The sequence below is a fragment of the Rhinoderma darwinii genome, chromosome 2 (genome assembly GCF_050947455.1).
Source record: "Rhinoderma darwinii isolate aRhiDar2 chromosome 2, aRhiDar2.hap1, whole genome shotgun sequence".
NCBI lineage: Eukaryota > Metazoa > Chordata > Amphibia > Anura > Rhinodermatidae > Rhinoderma > Rhinoderma darwinii.
Genome location: NC_134688.1, coordinates 40,188,921 through 40,209,181, shown reverse-complemented (window position 1 = coordinate 40,209,181; position 20,261 = coordinate 40,188,921). Strand labels below are relative to the sequence as shown.

General features: G+C 41.4%; 1 protein-coding gene across 1 annotated transcript in view; it reads left to right on the top strand.

Moving 5' to 3' along the window:
* GUCY1A2 (guanylate cyclase 1 soluble subunit alpha 2) overlaps positions 1–20,261 on the top strand; it is a 242,765-nt gene that overhangs the window by 40,109 nt on the left and 182,395 nt on the right. The window contains exon 2 of the mRNA XM_075851584.1: positions 13,914–13,975. Coding sequence (XP_075707699.1) covers positions 13,914–13,975 — 62 coding nt within the window. The remainder of the gene's footprint in view (positions 1–13,913; positions 13,976–20,261) is intronic.

Genomic DNA, 20,261 nt, shown 5'->3' with positions numbered 1-20,261 from the left:
ACCCCCAACAATCGCTAGAATGAAACAGCTGAAGCGTTTGTGTGAGCGATCAGCGGCTTCGTGTCTGTTCGGCTATTTCCGGAAAGCCGATGTATCGGAGTACGAGCTCATAGACTTTCTATTAAGTCCGTATGCCGATACATTTATTTCCGGAAAAATCCGAACAGACACGGAGCGGCTGAGCGCTCACATGAGCACTTCAACTGCTTCGTTCTAGCGATTGGTGGGGGTCTCAGTGCTCGGACCCCCACCAATCCAAACTTCTGACATGTCATAAGTTTGTCAAACGTTTAGCTACACTTTCATTTAACCTGTGGTGGTGCTGCAGGTGAATTAAACACTTAAAGAGGCTCTGTCACCAGATTTTGCAACCCCTATCTGCTATTGCAGCAGATAGGCGCTGCAATGTAGATTACAGTAACGTTTTTATTTTTTAAAAAAGAGCATTTTTGGCCAAGTTATGACCATTTTTGTATTTATGCAAATGAGGCTTGCAAAATTACAACTGGGCGTGTTTACAGTAAAAGTCCAACTGGGCGTGTATTATGTGCGTACATCGGGGCGTTTTTACTTCTTTTACTAGCTGGGCGTTGTGAATAGAAGTATCATCCACTTCTGTTCGTTAACACCCAGCTTCTGGCAGTGCACAGACACACAGCGTGTCCTCGAGAGATCACGCTGTGACGTCACTCACTTCCTGCCCCAGGTCCTGCATCGTGTCGGCCACATCGGCACCAGAGGCTACAGTTGATTCTGCAGCAGCATCAGCGTTTGCAGGTAAGTAGCTACATCGACTTACCAGCAAACGCCGATGCTGCTGCAGAATCAACTGTAGCCTCTGGTGCCGATGTGTCCTCGCTCGTCCGACACGATGCAGGACCTGGGGCAGGAAGTGAGTGACGTCACAGCGTGATCTCTGGAGAACATGCTGTGTCTGCACTGCCAGAAGCTGGGCGTTGTGAAGAGAAGTGGATGATGCTTCTATACACAACGCCCAGCTAGTAAAAGAAGTAAACACGCCCCGATGTACGCACATAATACACGCCCACTTGGACTTTTACTTTTCAACACGCCCAGTTGTACTTTTGCAAGCCTCATTTGCATAAATACAAAAATGGTCATAACTTGGCCAAAAATGCTCGTTTTTTAAAAATAAAAACGTTACTGTAATCTACATTGCAGCGCCTATCTGCTGCAATAGCAGATAGGGGTTGCAAAATCTGGTGACAGAGCCTCTTTAAATCAGGTTCCCTTGCTGAATAAATCTGATCGCTGAGGTCCCCTCAGCAGGACACTCTGTGATCATCGTATTTTAAGGGAACCCTTCTTACAAAAAGAAATTGTAAAAAGCGGACAACCACTTTTAAACAGCTCTATGAACAATTAAAGGGGTTTTCAGGTTTTAACAAATAAAGCTTTTTCATAGTGTAATAAAAAAATGTATGCAATTTCCTTATATACTGTGTGTATTAATTTTTCACAGCTTTCAAGATCTCTGCTTGTAGTCATTAAATGATTTCCGTTACTGTTTTATTTCTGGAGAATAAAAAGTCTCTCCTAGTCATGTGATGGGCGCACAGGTGCTAGTCTTGTTAGGGTATGTGCACACGACAACGCCAATTACGTCTGAAATTACGGAGCTGTTTTCAGGAGAAAACCGCTCCTGAATTTCAGACGTAAATGCATGTACTCGCGTTTTTTGCAGCGTCTTTTACGGAAATAATTGGAGCTGTTTTTCAATGGAGTCAATGAAAAACGGCTCCAATTACGTCACAAGAAGTGTCCTGCACTTCTTTGACGAGGCTGTACTTTTATGCGCCGTCTTTTGACAGCGACGCGTAAAATGACAGCTCGTCTGCACAGAACATCGTAAGACCCATTGCAAGCAATGGGCAGATGTTTGCCGACGTATTGGAGCCGTCTTTTCAGGCGTAATTTGAGGCGTAAAACGCCTCCATTACGTCTGAAAAGAGGTCATGTGCACATACCCTAACAGTAAAGCTTTATTCAGAGGAACGTATAAATCGTCCATGTGACGGATGTTTTTTCAACGGCTGTCACACGGCTGCATGTATTTCTCTATGGGGCTGTTCACACGGCCGTTGTTTTAACGGACCGTGTGAAGGACCTGTGAAAAAATAGGACGTCCTATATTTTTGTCCGTTTTCACGGATCCCTCAATAGACTCAAGTTTATGAGGGATCCGTAGAAACGGGTCACGCAGGGGTGCAAATCGATCGTCTGAATAAGGCCGGATTCACACGAGCATGTGCGTTTTGCGCGCGCAAAAGGTCCATAACAGCTCCGTGCGTCAGCCCCGTATGATGGCACTCTGTTTGTATGTTTGTAAACAGAAAAGTATGTGGTGCTTTTCTGTTTTCATTCATAGTTTTGCCTACTGTAGCGCGCATCACGCGCGGCACATGGAAGTGCGTCCGTGTGCCCTGCTCGGTTTTCACGCACCCATTGACTTCAATAGGTGCGTGATGCGCGAAAAACGGGCAAATATAGGACATGTCGTGAGTTTTACGCAGCGAACACACTGACAGTCTGAATGGCCTCATTGACTAAAATAGGTCCGTGTGAGGTGTGTGAAAATCACGCGCGTGGCACGGACGTATTATACGTTCGGATGAATAAGCCCTAAAGCTTAACAGTGTGCATGTGAGCTGCAATGAATTGGAGTTTATTGAAGGAGAAATAGCGGAGACTACTAGGGTATGTGCACACACACTAATTACGTCCGTAATTGACGGACGTATTTCGGCCGCAAGTACCGGACCGAACACACTGCAGGGAGCCGGGCTCCTAGCATCATAGTTATGTACGATGCTAGGAGTCCCTGCCTCGCTGCAGGACAACTGTCCCGTACTGAAAACATGTTTTCAGTACGGGACAGTAGTTCCACAGAGAGGCAGGGGCTCCTAGCATCGTACATAACTATGATGCTAGGAGCCCGGCTCCCTGCACTGTGTTCGGTCCGGTACTTGCGGCCGAAATACGTCCGTCAATTACGGACGTAATTAGTGTGTGTGCACATACCCTTACAGTCTCCATGGAGTACAGCTTCCTCCTACAAAGACTCCACAACAAGCAGATAGAATCTGAGCAATTGCCAGGTATGCTTAGGTGTCCAATTATTATCGCTGGCCGCTGAGGTCAGTGATTGGCTGCAGGAGCTTCTGGGATCGGAGCTGGTGAGAAGAACGGTGTCTTAGCGCTGGAGTGGGGGGCACTTCAGGGGGTGAATATCTGCTAGTTTATTATTTTACACCATCCCCCTACCTTGCTACTGATTTTTGAAAAGTCCCAGATAACCCCTTTAAACCACCCTGTATCTAAAAAATGTCACCTAGGGGGTCAATGTTTGAAAAAAATGCTCTCACCAATTGTTTATCCTTGAGAAGACAGAAATCAGGCACAAAGATTCATTTTCACATGATGTAATTGTTTTTCTTAATAAAAGAAAGAAGCCAAAGAATCTTCCGTCCATAAGAAATGAACTGTCAATGTCACGTCAACTTTACATGAATACTCCCAGGACTCTGGCTGGAGGAGCGTCTTTTTATTACATCTGTTTTCTCACAAATGACTTGCAAATGAACTCGAGTGTTTTTTATCTTCATTCTCTGTTGCTAAATCAATGCTTAACATGAACATAAATAAAATATTTATTTCTCCAGCATAGACCTGGTAGTTGTGCGCTACAAAGTGAGATAAGAGACGGGTGCCGCTGCCAATGTGTTGATGCCATTATCGTTTTGTTTGCCTTTGCTGCGGCAATGAAACATTTAGAATGTAATCTAATCTCTTTGGCATTGGGACTTTATACCAGATGTTTGCATTTAAGATTAATGAATGTATCCCTTTTATATTACTTTTTTTCATAGTTTATTATGTTAATCTGCAGTGATCGCCTAGGATCAATCTGGTGAAAGGTTTTAAAGGTGTCAAACCTTATTTGATAATTTGGGTTGTAGATGCAGGATACAGAATTTTAAAAGGGGGGTTTTAAACCTGTTTCTGCCCATTGTGGAGATGACAAAATGCCCCCTTCCAATTATATGGACTAACCAAGATTGGTTACAATTGGTAACTCCTTCTTGACTGCCCACTGACTTTTGACGGCGGGCGGTGCAGGTCCAGAATTTACAGCAACGTCTTTTAGTGTCGCTGTGCACTTATCCTCTAAGCAGGAGATGTAACTAACATCTCCTATAATTCGAGCAGCCTCCTGACTACAGCTGGGATCGGAGGAAACTCCAACCCCAGCAGTTTAAATCTTTGATCGCCGCGGTCTGTGGCTTGAGCATGGGATTCCCCTCTTCGATCGCGTGACCCGAAACCCAGTGACATGATCGGAGACTGGGGGAACCTTCTACAATTAGGACCCTAGAACTGTCTGTACTGTAAACCTGCTGTTAGGGTACACTATGTTACCCTTACAGTAGCCAGTGTCCTAGTGACACAATATAATGTATTAGCATACAGGAGTATTCTAATACATTATGAATAAAAAATTGTTGTTAAAAAGTTATCTCTTCCTGGGATTAAAAAAAAAAGAATAATAAAGAAATGTCCACAAAAAATACCATTATTTAGTATAAAATATATTTTAATCCGCATTTATTACATAAAAACCCACATATTAGGTATCAACATGACCATAATAACCTGATAAATAATTTTAACAGGTAATTTAGCATAAAACATGAACGGTATAAAAAATAAACAAAACAAAATGCTGAAAATCACTTTTTTCTATATTCACGCCACAAAAATAAATTATATAAATTACACAGTAACTTATTTGTACCCTCAAACTGCACAGGAAAAAAAATACAATTTCTTCTGCATAAAACAAAGCCTCATGTAGCCAGGTCAATGCAAAAATAAAAAAGTTAACGAAATAATGTAGCTGGTCATTAAGGTCTTTTCAGGGGTTAATACCTAATATTCATGGTTGTTTGGGATCATGGAAGGGTTAATGAAGGTGGTTTAGTGCAGGAAAGTGCATATTTTATTTATTTGGGTCAGCGCTCTCTTTTTTAGTTAATATGCTCTAAATACCATGTATTCTTTTACATAGCCCTAGAGTTACATGACAATTTTTTTTTTGCCTTCAGCCAGCACTAGGGGGAGCTCACTGACAATAATAAGACAGTGTGCAGTGAACTCCTACTAGTGATAGTAGAAATAACAGTATTATTTAATTCCACTTCCCATGAATAGGCAGTAGGAAACAAGCCCTAAGTACAACTCTGGTAATAAACATTTTCTCTATATAAATGATAAATGATTCATCCACAATGCCCTCCACATGCCCTTAATCAAGATCAAAGTTGACCTGGAGTCCCCTTTAGGCTTCGTTCACATCTGTGCTAGGGCTCCATTTCGACCTTCTGTCGGAGCTTTCCGTCGGAATGGAGCCCTGACAGACACAAACGGAAACTATAGGTTTCCATTTCCATCACTATTGATTTCAATGGTGACGTATCCGGTGCAAATGGTTTCCGTTTATCTCCGTTATGCAAAGGTTCCGTCGTTTTAGGGCATGACCACACGTGGCGGATTTCCTCCGCAACTGTCCGCATCAATGCCGCACAGAATCTGCGTTGCAGATTCTGCTGCGGATCTGCACAAAATGTGCAGTAAATTGATGCGGACTAGCTGCTGCGGACTGCGGGAAAAGTGCTTCCCTTCTCCCTATCAGTGCAGGATAGAGAGAAGGGACAGCACTTTCCCTAGTGAAAGTAAACGAATTTCATACTTACCGGCCGTTGTCTTGGTGACGCGTCCCTCTTTCGGCATCCAGCCCGACCTCCCTGGATGACGCGGCAGTCCATGTGACCGCTGCAGCCTGTTATTGGCCTGTGATTGGCTGCAGCCGTCACTTAGACTGAAACGTCATCCTGGGAAGCCGGACTGGAGACAGAAGCAGGGAGTTCTCGGTAAGTATGAACTTATATTTTTTTACAGGTTGCTGTATATTGTGATCGGTAGTCACTGTCCAGGGTGCAGAAACAGTTACTGCCGATCGCTTAACTCTTTCAGCACCCTGGACAGTGACTATTTACTGACGTCTCCTAGCAACGCTCCCGTCATTACGGGAGCCCCATTGACTTCCTCAGTCTGGCTGTAGACCTAGAAATACATAGGTCCAGCCAGAATGAAGAAATGTCAAGTTAAAAAAGCAGGACGGATCCGCAGCACACATAACATGTGCATGACAGCTGCGGACTTCATTGCGGAAATTAGAATCTCCATTGAAGTCAATGGAGAAATTCCGCCATGAGTCCGCCACTGCTCCGCAACAGACAGAGCATGCTGCGGACACCAAATTCCGCTCCGCAGCCTATGCTCCGCAGCGGAATTTTACGCCTCGTCTAAACGAACACTGCTAAATTAAAGTGTAAGTCAATGGACAAACGGCTCCGCTGCGGATTAACGCTGCGGAGTGTCCGCAGCGGAATTTAAGTGAAATTCCGCCACGTGTGAACCCAGCCTTATAGTGTAAATACAATAGCGTAGTCGACTATGGTATTGATTCTGTCAAAACTACGGAACCCTTGCACAAACGGAGAAAAACGGAAACCATTGGCACCGGATCCATCACCATTGAAATCAATAGTGATGGAAATGGAAACCTATGGTTTCCGTTTGTGTCTGTGAATGTAGCCTTACTGAAGTGCATTTGCCTCAGTGTATGTGTGGAAATCCCTGATAATCTAAAACTGATTGCTTATTTTGTAGATTTTAATTTATCATTCCATTGTAATAAAAACGCTGCATGTGCTCATATTTACAGCGCACGATGCTCTAGTCTAGACCATAAACCTGAATACGCCTCCATTTAAAGACCCAATTACACTCTCTCCAATTGTCGTCATACTTCGCTCGTTTTTGAGTGGTCGTAATGATAATTGTTAACAAAGAAGAACAATGATACAACTATTGTTCATTGTTGATCATCAAATGTGATGCTGTCAAAATAACTGTTGTCGGCGGCACGGATGATTTACACATGGCATTTTTGCTTAGCGCACTATAGTGTATACACAGATTATCCCTGTCCCCAAATAATAATAAATACAGTGACTAAATAAAACCACCATACCGTAACAGAGTAATAGCACCATACTGTGACTGAATAATACCGCCATAAAATGAATAATACCTCCATAATGTGACTGAATAATACTGCCATACAATGAATAATACCTCCATAATGTGACTGAATAATACCGCCGTACAATGAATACTACCTCCATAATGGGACTGAATAATACCGCCATAAAATGAATACTACCTCCATAATGTGACTGAATAATACCGCCATAAAATGAATAATACCTCCATAATGTGACTGAATAATACTGCCATACAATGAATAATACCTCCATAATGTGACTGAATAATACCGCCGTACAATGAATACTACCTCCATAATGGGACTGAATAATACCGCCATACAATGAATAATACCTCCATAATGTGACTGAATAATACCGCCGTACAATGAATAATACCTCCATAATGGGACTGAATAATACCGCCATACAATGAATAATACCTCCATAATGGGACTGAATAATACCGCCGTACAATGAATAATACCTCCATAATGGGACTGAATAATACCGCCGTACAATGAATAATACCTCCATAATGGGACTGAATAATACTGCCGTAAAATGAATAATTCCTCCATAATGTGACTGAATAATACTGCCATAGAATGAATAATACCTCCATAATGTGACTGAATAATACTGCCATACAATGAATACTACCTCCATACTGTGACTGAATAATACCTCCATAATGGAACTGAATAATACCGCCATACAATGAATAATACCTCCATAATGGGACTGAATAATACTGCCATACAATGAATACTACCTCCATACTGTGACTGAATAATACCTCCATAATGGGACTGAATAATACCGCCATACAATGAATAATACCTCCATAATGGGACTGAATAATACCACCATACAATGAATAATACCTCCATAATGGGACTGAATAATACCACCATACAATGAATAATACCTCCATAATGGGACTGAATAACATCACTTTACCATCAGTGGATAACATCACCATACTGTAACTAAACAATACCACCATATCTTGACTGAATAACACCACACTATACCATGACTGGTTAACGCCACTTTACTGAACCTAAATACTAGCACCATATTGTTACTAAATGATATCAACAAACTCTAAATTGATAACACTACCATATCGTATGAATAATACCACCATACCATGACTAGATAACACTACCATATCGTGACTGGAAAACACTACCATACCGTTACTAAATAATACCACCATACTGTTACTAAATAACATCACCATAGTATTACAAAATAACACCACCAGACTGTAACTGGATAACACAACTATAACATGACTAAATGACACCACTATACAGTAAGTAAATAACACCACCATATTGTGAATAAAAAATGCCTCCATACTGTAGCTGAATAAAAAAAGCACAACAGCAGTACTAAAATTACCACCATACTGTAAGTGAATATGAGGACCATACTGTGACTGAATACAGCAATCATATAGTGGTCAGATACCACTGCATAAATTAATAAAATACTGATCAAATGTGGTCAATGGCAGAATAAACAATTAAATCCAGTAACTCCGAGGTGACTACTTCTCTGACGGACGTCAATTGCTTTCCCCATCTTCTCTATCTATTATTTGGCATACAAAAAATCTTTGGCTCCATTCTTGCCAGGCACATCCACACCCTCTTTACAAATCCCCTTTTAAAGTGCTCTACAGTAAATAATTTTGCTATAACACATATATAGCGCCCCAAATAAATTTGTACCATATGAATAGTGTCCCCCTAAGTGCCCCATATAAAATGGTGCCATTTATAGTGCCCTATAAATGGTTGTGCCAATAGTGCCCCATGTAAAATTGTGCCATATAAAGAGTGCTCCCACTAAATAGTGACAATACTTACCATTCCTCACTCCCACGAGGAGTCCAGTGCCGCCTCTACTCCCCCTCTGCCCGTCAGTCAACAGCCTCATCGCATCACATCACCTAGCATGCAGCAAGGCAGGGCACCAAATAGGCTGCCACCCCAGACGCCTGAACTAATTTAGACCAGATACCCTAAATTAATTAAAATCGCAGAGCAGACCCCTTAAGTTAATTCTGGCTCCAGACCAGATAGCCTAAATTAATGCAGACCCCAGACCCACTAAATTAATTCAAACCCCAGACACCCTAAATTGATTCAGACTCCAGACCAGACCCCAAAATTAAATTAGACCCCAGACCAGACCCCAAAATGAATTCAGATCGCAGACCATATACCTTAGATTAATTCAGACCCCCTATATTAATTCAGACCGCAGACCAGACCCCAAAATGTAATCAAAATTAATTTGGATCTGAGACCAGACCCCTTAAAATATTTCCAGATTAGATACCCTAGATTAATAACGTCCCCAGACCCCCTAAATTAGTTCAGACCTCAGACCAGAACTTTAAATTAATTCAGACCCTAGGCCAGACCCAAAAATGTAATCAGACAAGAACCCTAAATTGGATGAAACCACTGAATCATCCAATCAAAGCAAGCAAAGCTGAAGTTAAAAGCGTTTTGGAAGAGTAGAGCAGCCGTTTGAGCCTGTGAGTCAGAAGGTGGATTTTAGACTACTGCAGACTCCCATTTGATAATGCAGTTAGGCTGCAGTTACTGGTCATAGCTGTAATAGAACAGGTAATAGCAGGCAAGCATAACCCATAGGCGCGTAGTTGCATAGAACTTAAGTTAATTATTAAATAATTCATATCTTTGTGAGTAAATGTACTACTCAAAACTCCAGCATTTATAACGGAATCACATAAAATGCAACACTGTCAGCTCTTGCCTACATGAATTTTGAAACATTAAGGGGTCTAGCTATGGGGGCGTTCCGATACAGCAAACATACCCGGGCCCTGGTGCCTAATGAGGTTTAATGGCCCGTCTGCCACATAAGACACACCAGTGTTACAAATGACACATGTTAGATGGGAAGCCCTATTACAGGTTTTGCATTGAAGCCCCCTCAAGTTACACCTCCGGAAACACTACTTATTAGTAACAAGTATACCCCTTTAAAATGAGTAGTCTGTTTTCGGAAACTCCTTTTCCTTTTCTAGGGGTACCCTGGAAAGAAGCTGATCACTGAGTGGGACCCTCAGCGATCATCTATGAATGAACCCATTTGCAGGTATTTCGTTTTCCCACAGCGCCACCGCAGGTGAATTAAAGCATCACATACTTCCCATTGAAATTAAGGGACACTTATGTTATGCATGGTCATGCTGGGTGCTTCAGAGCCTCTTACTTCTTAGATGAGGGTCCTGAATGGTGGACACCCTCTATGAACTCAGAATTCCCAAATTCAATAGTTGAATATGGGTTATCTACACCAATCAACAACTTCAACAGGGTGATAAATATCAATTTTGGCTATTTAGTTAAAGTATTGTTTAACTTTAGGGCTTTGTAGAAAATATAAGGGCATTGCTTCAATATGATTTTTCGAATATAATGTTATCAAAATCTCTCCTGTTCACTGCCGGGGCGACTCAAATACTATCTCTACATAGGATTCCTAGTTTTTGGGTCGCTTCTGTAGCTGACAATAGTAACTATACCATTGGCTATAATGGGTCTTGACCTTGAGGTGTAAATGGATTTGTCATACTGTATATACTAGGTTAAACCTGAGAACGTTTCTTGTAATAATTTTATCTATCTGGAAATCACCCCGTTTCTAAAATGAGTCCCTGTTTGGAGGACTACGCATCCGTACAAGCTGACATTTTGAAATGAGCTTTATCGCAGCTTTTCTTTGCCATCTTGCACATTTAAGCTGCAGTGGTTTATTTTCTAAGGCTGGAGGCAGTAACCAGCAGTACTTAATGCTCTGTATGAAAGTGGAATCCAGGATGCTGTACATCCGTGACACATGGAGCACAGAAGAATAGATGCAATTTGTCAGCCAAACAATCCCTTTAACCTCCCAGCAGAGATGCTTTCTTTCATGGAAAAGGTTAGACATTCCCACTCTCCAGTCATGGGCATCCATCCAGCCGGGGACTTTCTCATCCTCTTCTATCATTTACAAAGGTGTAAACCGCGTGGCATTAATGTCCGAGCAGAGACTCTTTTCGAACTATCTTCTACAATTTATTTTAAAACTATATATCATTATTATATACAGTAGTGTGAAAAAAAATAGCAGTCCAACATAATTAACCTGATAAATCAATGTTTTTGGTAGAAGTGATATCTCTACATAGCAAATAATTTACTTGTAAGTGTAGTAGAAATAAACCAGAGCCAACATTTAGGACATGCATGCCGCTCATTCTGAGGAATGGAATAATTATTGTAAGGGGCTTGTTTAATATAATGGCAGTGAGGAGTTAAATTGGTGGTCATTCTTTCCATGAAATAACAGGTGTCGATTTTGGTCCTTATTTAAGGTAGGAGGGGGGCAAATGTTGCACATGTTGGTTATAGAGCATTTCCTTCTGAAATACTGGGGGAAATGGGTCATTTCGGACATTGTTCTGATGAAAAACGTACTTTGACTAAAAAGTTCGTTGGAGGGGGTAAAACGAAAAGTGAAGTGCAGTAAATTATAGGCTGCTGAGCTAAAATGATCTCAAATGCCTTGAAGTGGCAACTAAAACCTGAAAGACACGGAAGGGAGCGGGGAACTACTGTCCGAATGGATCGAATAGCCAAAATGGCAAAAGCTCAGCCAATGATCACTTCCAGAAAGATCAAAGAAGATCTGAAGTTACCAATGAGCACTGCTACAATCAGAATACAATTACGTGGAACCAAGTTACCAGCAAGAACTCCCCGCAAAGTCCCATTCTTGAAAAAAAGACATGTCGTGAATAGGTTAAAATTTGCCGAAGAACACATTGACTGGCCCAAAGAGAAATGGCGAAATATTTTGTGAACTGATGAAAGCAAAATAGTTCTTTTTGGGTAAAGTGGCTGCAGACAGTATGTCAGACGACCCCCGAGCATTGAATTAAAGCCTCAGTACATTGTGAAGACAGTAAAGCACGATGCTGCAAAAATGATGATATGGGGATGTTTCATACCATGGTGTTGGGCCTATTTATCACATACAAGGGATAATGGATCAGTTCGAATATATCAAAATACTTGAGGAGATCATGTTGCCCTATGCCGAAGAAGAAATGCCCTTGAAATGAGTGTTTCAACACGACAATGACCCAAAACACAGAAGTAAGCGTAATATCTTGGTTACAATCAGGATTGAGGTAATGGAGTGGCCGGCCCAATCCCCTGACCTCAATCCATAGAGAACTTTTGGGGTGACATAAAAAATGCTGAAGAACTGTGGAATGTCGTCCAATCTTCCTGGACTGGATACCTGTTCAGAGGGGCCAGAAGTTGAACAGGCTAATATTCCTTTTTCTTTACTTTCTGTAAAGGATTAACACAAACTGGATACATTTTCTTACGGTTTTGATTTGGAATTGAATTTGTAATATTTCCAGTGCATTTGCATTTAGGCAAATAAAATGTATCATAATGATTTGCTTTTTTAAACTCCCTGCTATTTTTTTGAACACTACTGTACACCCCTGGAGTCAACCTCTAGGTTTTCATTCACCCGAAGCATAGATTTAGTTGGTGCCCATCCCCCACAAATTAATAAATTTGAATCCCTGTACACTGGCGTATACCTAAATGCATTTGTAGTGCATTGGACCAATGATAGGGTAGCCCTGCCCCAGATTTGCTGCTACTGGGTGTTGGCCCAACTGTCGGCCACCATGCAAAATGCTTATACATGCAAAGCACATCCAGATCCTGCTGCCAAAATTATCCCTGTAAATACTTGCACTTTATTGCTAACTCTTGTTGTGACACCCCTCACCAACACCTGAGGCACATGTGCTGCCAGCCAGCCACCCCCCCCCCCCCCCTGCAAAGTGTAGCATTCCCAAGTAGGGCACTTTTACAATTGCTGTGGCTTCCCCACAGATTACAGCTAATTGATTGTGGTCCCTGCAGGGCGACACCTTGTAATCAGTCTATTGTCATGGGACCCTTGTCACACAAAGAGATTGACATCCCATTTAAATAGTAAAATGATTTTCAAAAATGGAGCTCTGCTTTAAAGGAATAGTCCAGGCAAGTGCAGTGCCTGAGGGGGCGGTGCATGACACAGGGATTCTCCATTTGGTGCATTTTGAATCTGTCAGGCTCCGCCCCCTCAGGCCAGCACTAGAGAGCACACAGTGTACAGAACAACTTTTGCCTGGAGTATTCCAATAACTCAAGAGTTTCTGATATTGTCAGACATTGGCAGCCGTATAACTTTAGTGGTGTTCTATTCTTCATGTTGATGGTGTTCTCATACAACTTCCTACTTTTTCCTATTTGCTCGGTCCCGATTTATTATTTCTGCATAAATAAGCTGACGCTAGAATCCATCCACGTCTGACTTTTTTCCTAAAAACATTTATTATGTAATATCACAATAAATCAACCCCATCATTCATCCTCATTGTGTTTCATATCCACCTTTTTTATGTGATTCTACCACATATCCATCACCTTCCCCGTAAACCAGCTATGGCTTAATCAGGTCAGCTGTATACATATGCTTCAAAACTCCCACATCACTAGCAAATCAAAAGCAATAAAAAGTTTAATATCTGAGAAGACATTGGCTGGAAATGTAGAATATTTGTTCTTAGAAGAGAAGCCAAGTCTTATTGTTCATTTTTATACCTCTTGTAGATACGTTGAGATGAATCGTTTTGTTCATTTATTAAGTGCATGTTTTGTTTTTATTCTGCAGCCGCAGACCATTCAGGAGACGTTACAGAGAACCCTGCACTATTATGAACATCAACTCATTGGGTAAGAGCAAACTCGATAGAATATTACTCAAGAACATCATTCTATCTGGATACCATTGAATGTTTCATGTTAATGTTTTTTTGATGTTCGGACAAAAGCTTATATAAATAGAGATGAGTCAGATGACTGAAAAATTTTACATCTCACTTTCCTTTAATTTATTCTTATACACTGTGTCCTTGTCAAAGGAAGGAGTGACAACGTTCTTGCGATGATCTAGTTCCTGTGATACCCAGAGAAAGAATTAACGGGAGGGACATCACAAGACACTTATAGGATCCCCCCTTTCTCATGACTACGGTTTCGGTCAAAACACTCAAGGCCCCAGGACTTAGGTGTCCTAAGTTGGTCTTTGATTAGCTGGATAACTTCTACCTGAGGTGGATCCTGATACAATGGGAATGGGTTGGACATATGGTTGCTATGGGTATTGACAACAAAAAGTCAACTTCAAAACGTAAAGATGTGTGTGTCCCCCCATACCTTTCTGCGAATTTTGATAACTACTCCAATTTCTCATGATACAAATTCAATACATTATCGTGACATGCTAGCAAAATCCTTGGTCGGCTGCAATTCACATTACAACCACTGTATGACCACATATAGATACATAGAGCATGTACAACTCTCGACAGAGTATCGCAAAATAATGTTCTTGTTTTTTCAAAGCTTGGTATTTCGCACCACTCATCTTGGGTTATGTTTAGCCAAGAGGAAAGTTAAGGAGGGACACATCTGTACCAGTGAAGGTAGAAGAATGGGCCGGGGTAAACAAGAGCATAGTCAAATAGACTAGTAACGGAGGTCGACAGAATAAGGTTTGCAGCATCATAAAACAGACGTAAAAATAGTAAAAAAGACCAGGGTCAGGTAATGGAGGTCAGGCAGAAGCAGGTTGGCTGTACTGTGGAAAAAACGCTAGTGTAGTAAGGCAAGCAAAGGGTCAGGTAAAGAGGTAAGACGGAACCGGGATGCTGTGGAATAGACAGAAGAAAAGTCAAACAAGTCTCAGACAAAAATTAAAAAATCCCTATTTAAACACTATCATGTCCAGTATTAAGGCTTAAATTACTTAAAGGAGCACTCCACTTTATTTTTTTTATTGCACACTCCATTTGTAAATTGGTGTTTCCGTGGTGTGGAAAAATACTTACCGATAGCCGCATCTTGTTTTTTTCGAGTCCAGTGTCGCTCACGTGATCTTCTCTCTGACCTGACTGGAGTCACTGTGCTTTTGAATAAACCGGAACTCAGGCTCTCAATGCATTCCTATGGGAGGCAGAACGCGGCTCCATAGGAATGCATTGAGAGGCTGACTTCCGGATTTCTGAACAGCAGCGATTCCAGACCAGGTGAGAATGAAGATCACGTGAGCGGTGCTGGACCCCAAAAATTACAAGATGCGGGGATCGGTAAGTAGTTTTGCACACAGGACCCCACTGAAACACCAATGTATAAATGGAGGGTGCAATAAAAAAATTAAGTGGAGTGCTTTTTTAAGACAGACGGTCATGGATCATGAACGACCATCTGGCATCTGTGTTATTTTCAACTTTTATATACACTACGTTTTTTCATACCAACATTTGACTGCTTTGTCTTGTTGCTTAATTATATTTTTTGTTACTGTTATTTTATTACATTTTTCTATAAACTTTAGCCTAAGGGAAACACTCCATGGAATATTTCTGTAATTATAGTTAAAAAGGCAGAATTGAAAGCAATATTGTTATCCTAAAAGAACAAAAAGATTTGGTAAAAAAAAAGTCTACAGTTAAAGTTAGGGAGATGTAGAGAAAATCATCGCTCCTAATGTAGCTGTCAGGGAATCCCTGCTTGAGTAATTCCCCAGAGTGAAAGTTTACGGAATTGCTATACGAGCAATTCCCAAAAGGGCAGCTTGAGACTGTCTGGATCAAGCGTACAAATATTTCAGCTTACTCAAGTCCATCACCACTCTGGTCAGCAGAGTCTAAGACTACTTTATGGTCTTGACCAGAGCCCGCCGCAAGGCAGGTTGGATTTGGCTGCATAGAACCCAGGTTGCTTTTACAGAATAAGCTGTTGGACAGGAGGTGCACTTGCAGGCAATACCAGAACGGATAACCAGAAAGCCAGAGGGGTGATCGGCAAGCAGAGTTCAAACCAGGAGAGACTAAAAGTCCAAATTGCAAAACAGAAGGATACCAGGAGTTACAGAGGTCGAAAGAGTTGTGAGCAGGATATCCAAATCAGTGAGCAGAGTGTAAATCCAAAGACAAAGCCGAAGTCCAGTTCAAAGAGTCCAAATAGTCAAGGAGATTCAGGGTGTAACCAGTAGCTTGATCAGACACATGCATACACAAGAAAATCACAAGCAACAATGAAATAACTGAACAGACTCAAATACTCCACCCTTGGCCCTGATAGGTTGCAGACATTGAAATAAGATTGGCTCTGCATCTCAAACCAGGGCCACCCAGAAGCTTGGCTAGTAGTCATGACAACCTAAAAGTGACGGACATTTCCTAATAGTAGCGCTATTAGATAATAAGCCAAGTGGTCTCTATAAAACAATATCTTTATTCCAGGACAATGCGTTTCAAAATCTACCACAATTTCATCCTCCGGTCCATACAAAAGATTTTGTGTGGACCTGAGGAAGAAATCGTTGTAGATTCCTTGGCTTATTTTCTACTACTGACGGCAGCGCTACATAAGGAGTGATCATTTTTCCCACATCTCTCTACATTGAGCATCCGGTTTCACCGGAAGATCGCCAGATAAGCAGCAGCCATTCCATTCTATCATCAGAGTTATACCTGTACATGCGCAACTCACAAAGGAGAGTCCAAACAATACACACCATTGCGCTGTACACTTGTCCACCAGATTTCACCCTAATGGTGCACCTTGTAAAATTCTTGTTGATGCCTTGCAGAAGCTACAATCTTATTAAGTAATTTATCCTACAAATCAGGGACTCAGCTGGGAGAGGGGGATTTTGCCAGGGTAAGTTGTAGGCGTCAACAAGACACTGCCTTGTCCAGGATATATAGATACAGTGTTAGGGCAGTAATTGAAAGTTCTCTACTTTGGATAATCTTTATTTTTTTTTGTCCCCTGACAATAAGCAGATCACAAAGTGTCCCCCTACTGGGAGCCCAAGAAATTAACTGTATCCATGGGGAAACTTGGCAGTAAGTGTTCAATTTCTCTGCAGCGCCATTGCAGGGGAAATTGAGCATAATTCAAATCAGTGTGATGTCTGTGCAATGCAGGACAGGACAAGTCCTCCAGAGTGTGAGACGCTCTTTTTAACCGGTCTCCACTCTTGATGATGAGGTTTCTGAACAGGACGGACCTCCCCCTCTTAATTCAGATTTCCATAATAGAGTATATGAAAACGGGTTTTCTAAACTTCAACCCCTTTAAAAAGCCTAGACTAGGGAAGTGTCTAAAATACGCCAAATTTAAGTTAGGTAAGGTAGTGTGCGGAAGAGAAAGGTGTCTAACATGCATACTTTGTGTAAAATATTTAATGCCATGTACGTTATCTTAAAAAATGTGACATAATTTACAGCATTTTTGCCAACTTGTAAATTCCTCTTCATATAGTAGTCCTGCAGAGATATTAAGCAGATTAAAAGAGATTAAAAATCTCTTGCAATTTAAAGAAACCCCAATCATCAACTAATGTTACATCAAAGACATGTAAGATACGACAGGGGTTGAAATCTAGAGAATCGAAATCCTGACTGCAAGGAAGCAGCATTTTGGCACATATAAAGTCCATCCTGGTACTCTCCCCACCTGCAATTCCTGAATGTTGGGGGGGGGGTGACATTTCAGTTTTCACCTCATACAGCAAAAAGGCTAGAAGAAAATATCATACTTGGTCTTGCTGTTGAGTAACTTGAGTAATCTATATAAAAAATGTTTTAGAGATGAAGAACATTTAAGACAACAGATTTTGGCAAATATAATTCTTAAAGGGGTTGTCCGAGATGTATTTTTTAAGTACATTTAAAAATACATTACACATATTAAAAATTGCATAATATACTTACCCGTGCAATCTTGCTTCTGTTCTCCGCTCTGGCTTCTTTTTCCTTGTGGTCACATGAGCTCTGACGTCACCTTTTCAGCCGCCTCCACTGTCGTGTCGTATCCCGATCACATGGTCTCGTACCAGAGAGACCTCGGATGGTATGCGACACGTCACTGGTCACGTGTCGTATATCGGCTTCTTCTGCTTCACATCCAGTAACTGCTCTTCTCGCGGTCCCTGCTGTTCTCGAGATAACAGGGGCCGCGCATGCGTGTTACAACAGAACAAGCCGATATACACCACGTCACAAGTGACGTGTCGTATACCCGGCAAGAATTCAAGATCAACAACGCGGCAGAGCCAGAGCAGAGAGAGACATCAACAGTCAAGTTCCCGACGGCAGGATCTGGAAACGGGGCCACTTTGGAAAACATAAGTATATTACAAATGTATTTATTTTTATAACTTAAATGATTTAATGGTGTTATTTAAAATATTATGTTATCTCGGACAACCCCTTTAATTCTTCCGGAAAGAGTAAATATTAGAGATGAACGAATTTTCCATAATTTATTTAGTGTCCGATTAAAATCCTCCACCCATACCCCTTATGATTGGAGGCAGGGATAACCACTGTGCATTTTTGGAAGGCTGTCTGCAAGGCATTATGGGAGACCCCACCCAAAGTCATGTGATCCTTTCTGTAAACTGCTTTCTGGAGGATGTCCTTTTGACGAGATCTGAGCGCCGTGAACCCCAAAAGTTTTGAATTTTTACGAATCCAAACCTTTTGGGAAACTCAGACAGGATTCGATTTGTGTAGAATCGATTCACTTATCTTTTATTAAGCGGTTAAATTATTTTACATATATAGATTTTTGGGCACTTGCATTATATTGTGTATCACACATTTTCTCAGTGCACAGCTCCGAATATCATTTGTGAAAATGTAACTGCTCTTCTATTCTCTTCTATTCTTAGCGGAGTTTTAGAATCAGTTTGTGCTTCCATGAAATTAACCTCCCCAAAATAGAATCAAGCTGAGACTCATTGATAGAAATTCTGTAGCCTAAGTAATTTTTGTTAGACTATACAGTACGTTCCTGCAAAATACACCCAAGCTGCTTGCTGTGCAAATTACTTAGAGGGTTAAAAAGCCTATATCATATTTTATAGTAAATTTCATTAAAGAGCCATGAATGGGAAAATTGTATTGATTTGTGCACTCAATGACCTACCAAATTAAGTTAAGTCTGTGCAGTCTATTTACTGCATTGAGTTGTAATCTTTTTATGCGGAAAGAAGCAAGGAGACTTAAGACCCATTGGAGATAAACTGACAAATCTCTGCAAGGAAAGATCCATTTAGAGAGATGAATGAGAAAATAAAAGATCACGGAAGGGTAAAAACATTAATTTTCATATTCATTTGGTTTGACTAGAAAGGATTGATGTATAATATTTGTCTGACCTCTCGAACACTCAAGACTCAAATTATCCTTTCACTTACTTGAATTACTTTTCATTATATAAGTGCTCTCTAACACTGTCGGGCGCAGGGTGCATAGAGAGACTAAAACCCAAAAAATTGTCATTTGTAATCCAAAAAGAATACAAATACGTGCACATGCATGATGAAGGCTCTACAGAAGGAGGGGGCCTCATAGCAGCATCAAAATAGGGTCACCTCCTGGTGCTGGCTCCAGAGAGATAACTTAAAGAGAACCTTTCATCTGCCCATACATGTGTAATGGGCCAGGCTGTACAAATCCTATCTCACTATAATTTTTTTTCCTATCTTCCTCCGTTATTTAGATATTGGTGCAGTTATATTTGGCGCCCGATATTTAAATAACCCCCAGAACTGTCAGTGGGGCATGTAATTGGCAAGTGGGCGTGTAACATTGCTGTGACACTGTCCAATCAGCTACAGACAGGATCACAGCAAGAGCTGGAGAGAGGAGAGCAAGAGCGTGTGTGCGCGCGCACACGCGCAGCTCCGCCGCCACCACAGAAGAGAAGAAGAATGTGAATTCTTCTTCTTCTGTTCCATGGTGGTGGGAGTATCTTCGGCAGCAGAGCTGTGCGCGCATGCATGCGTGTGGGCGCGCATGCATGCGTCTGGGAGCACACGCACGCTCTCACTCACTCTTCTGCTCACGACAGACAAGGACAAGACTGTGTGATCTCTTGCGAGACATCACACATTCTTGTTCAGCTTGTCTGCCGAGAGCTGAAGAGTGGGAGCGTGCGT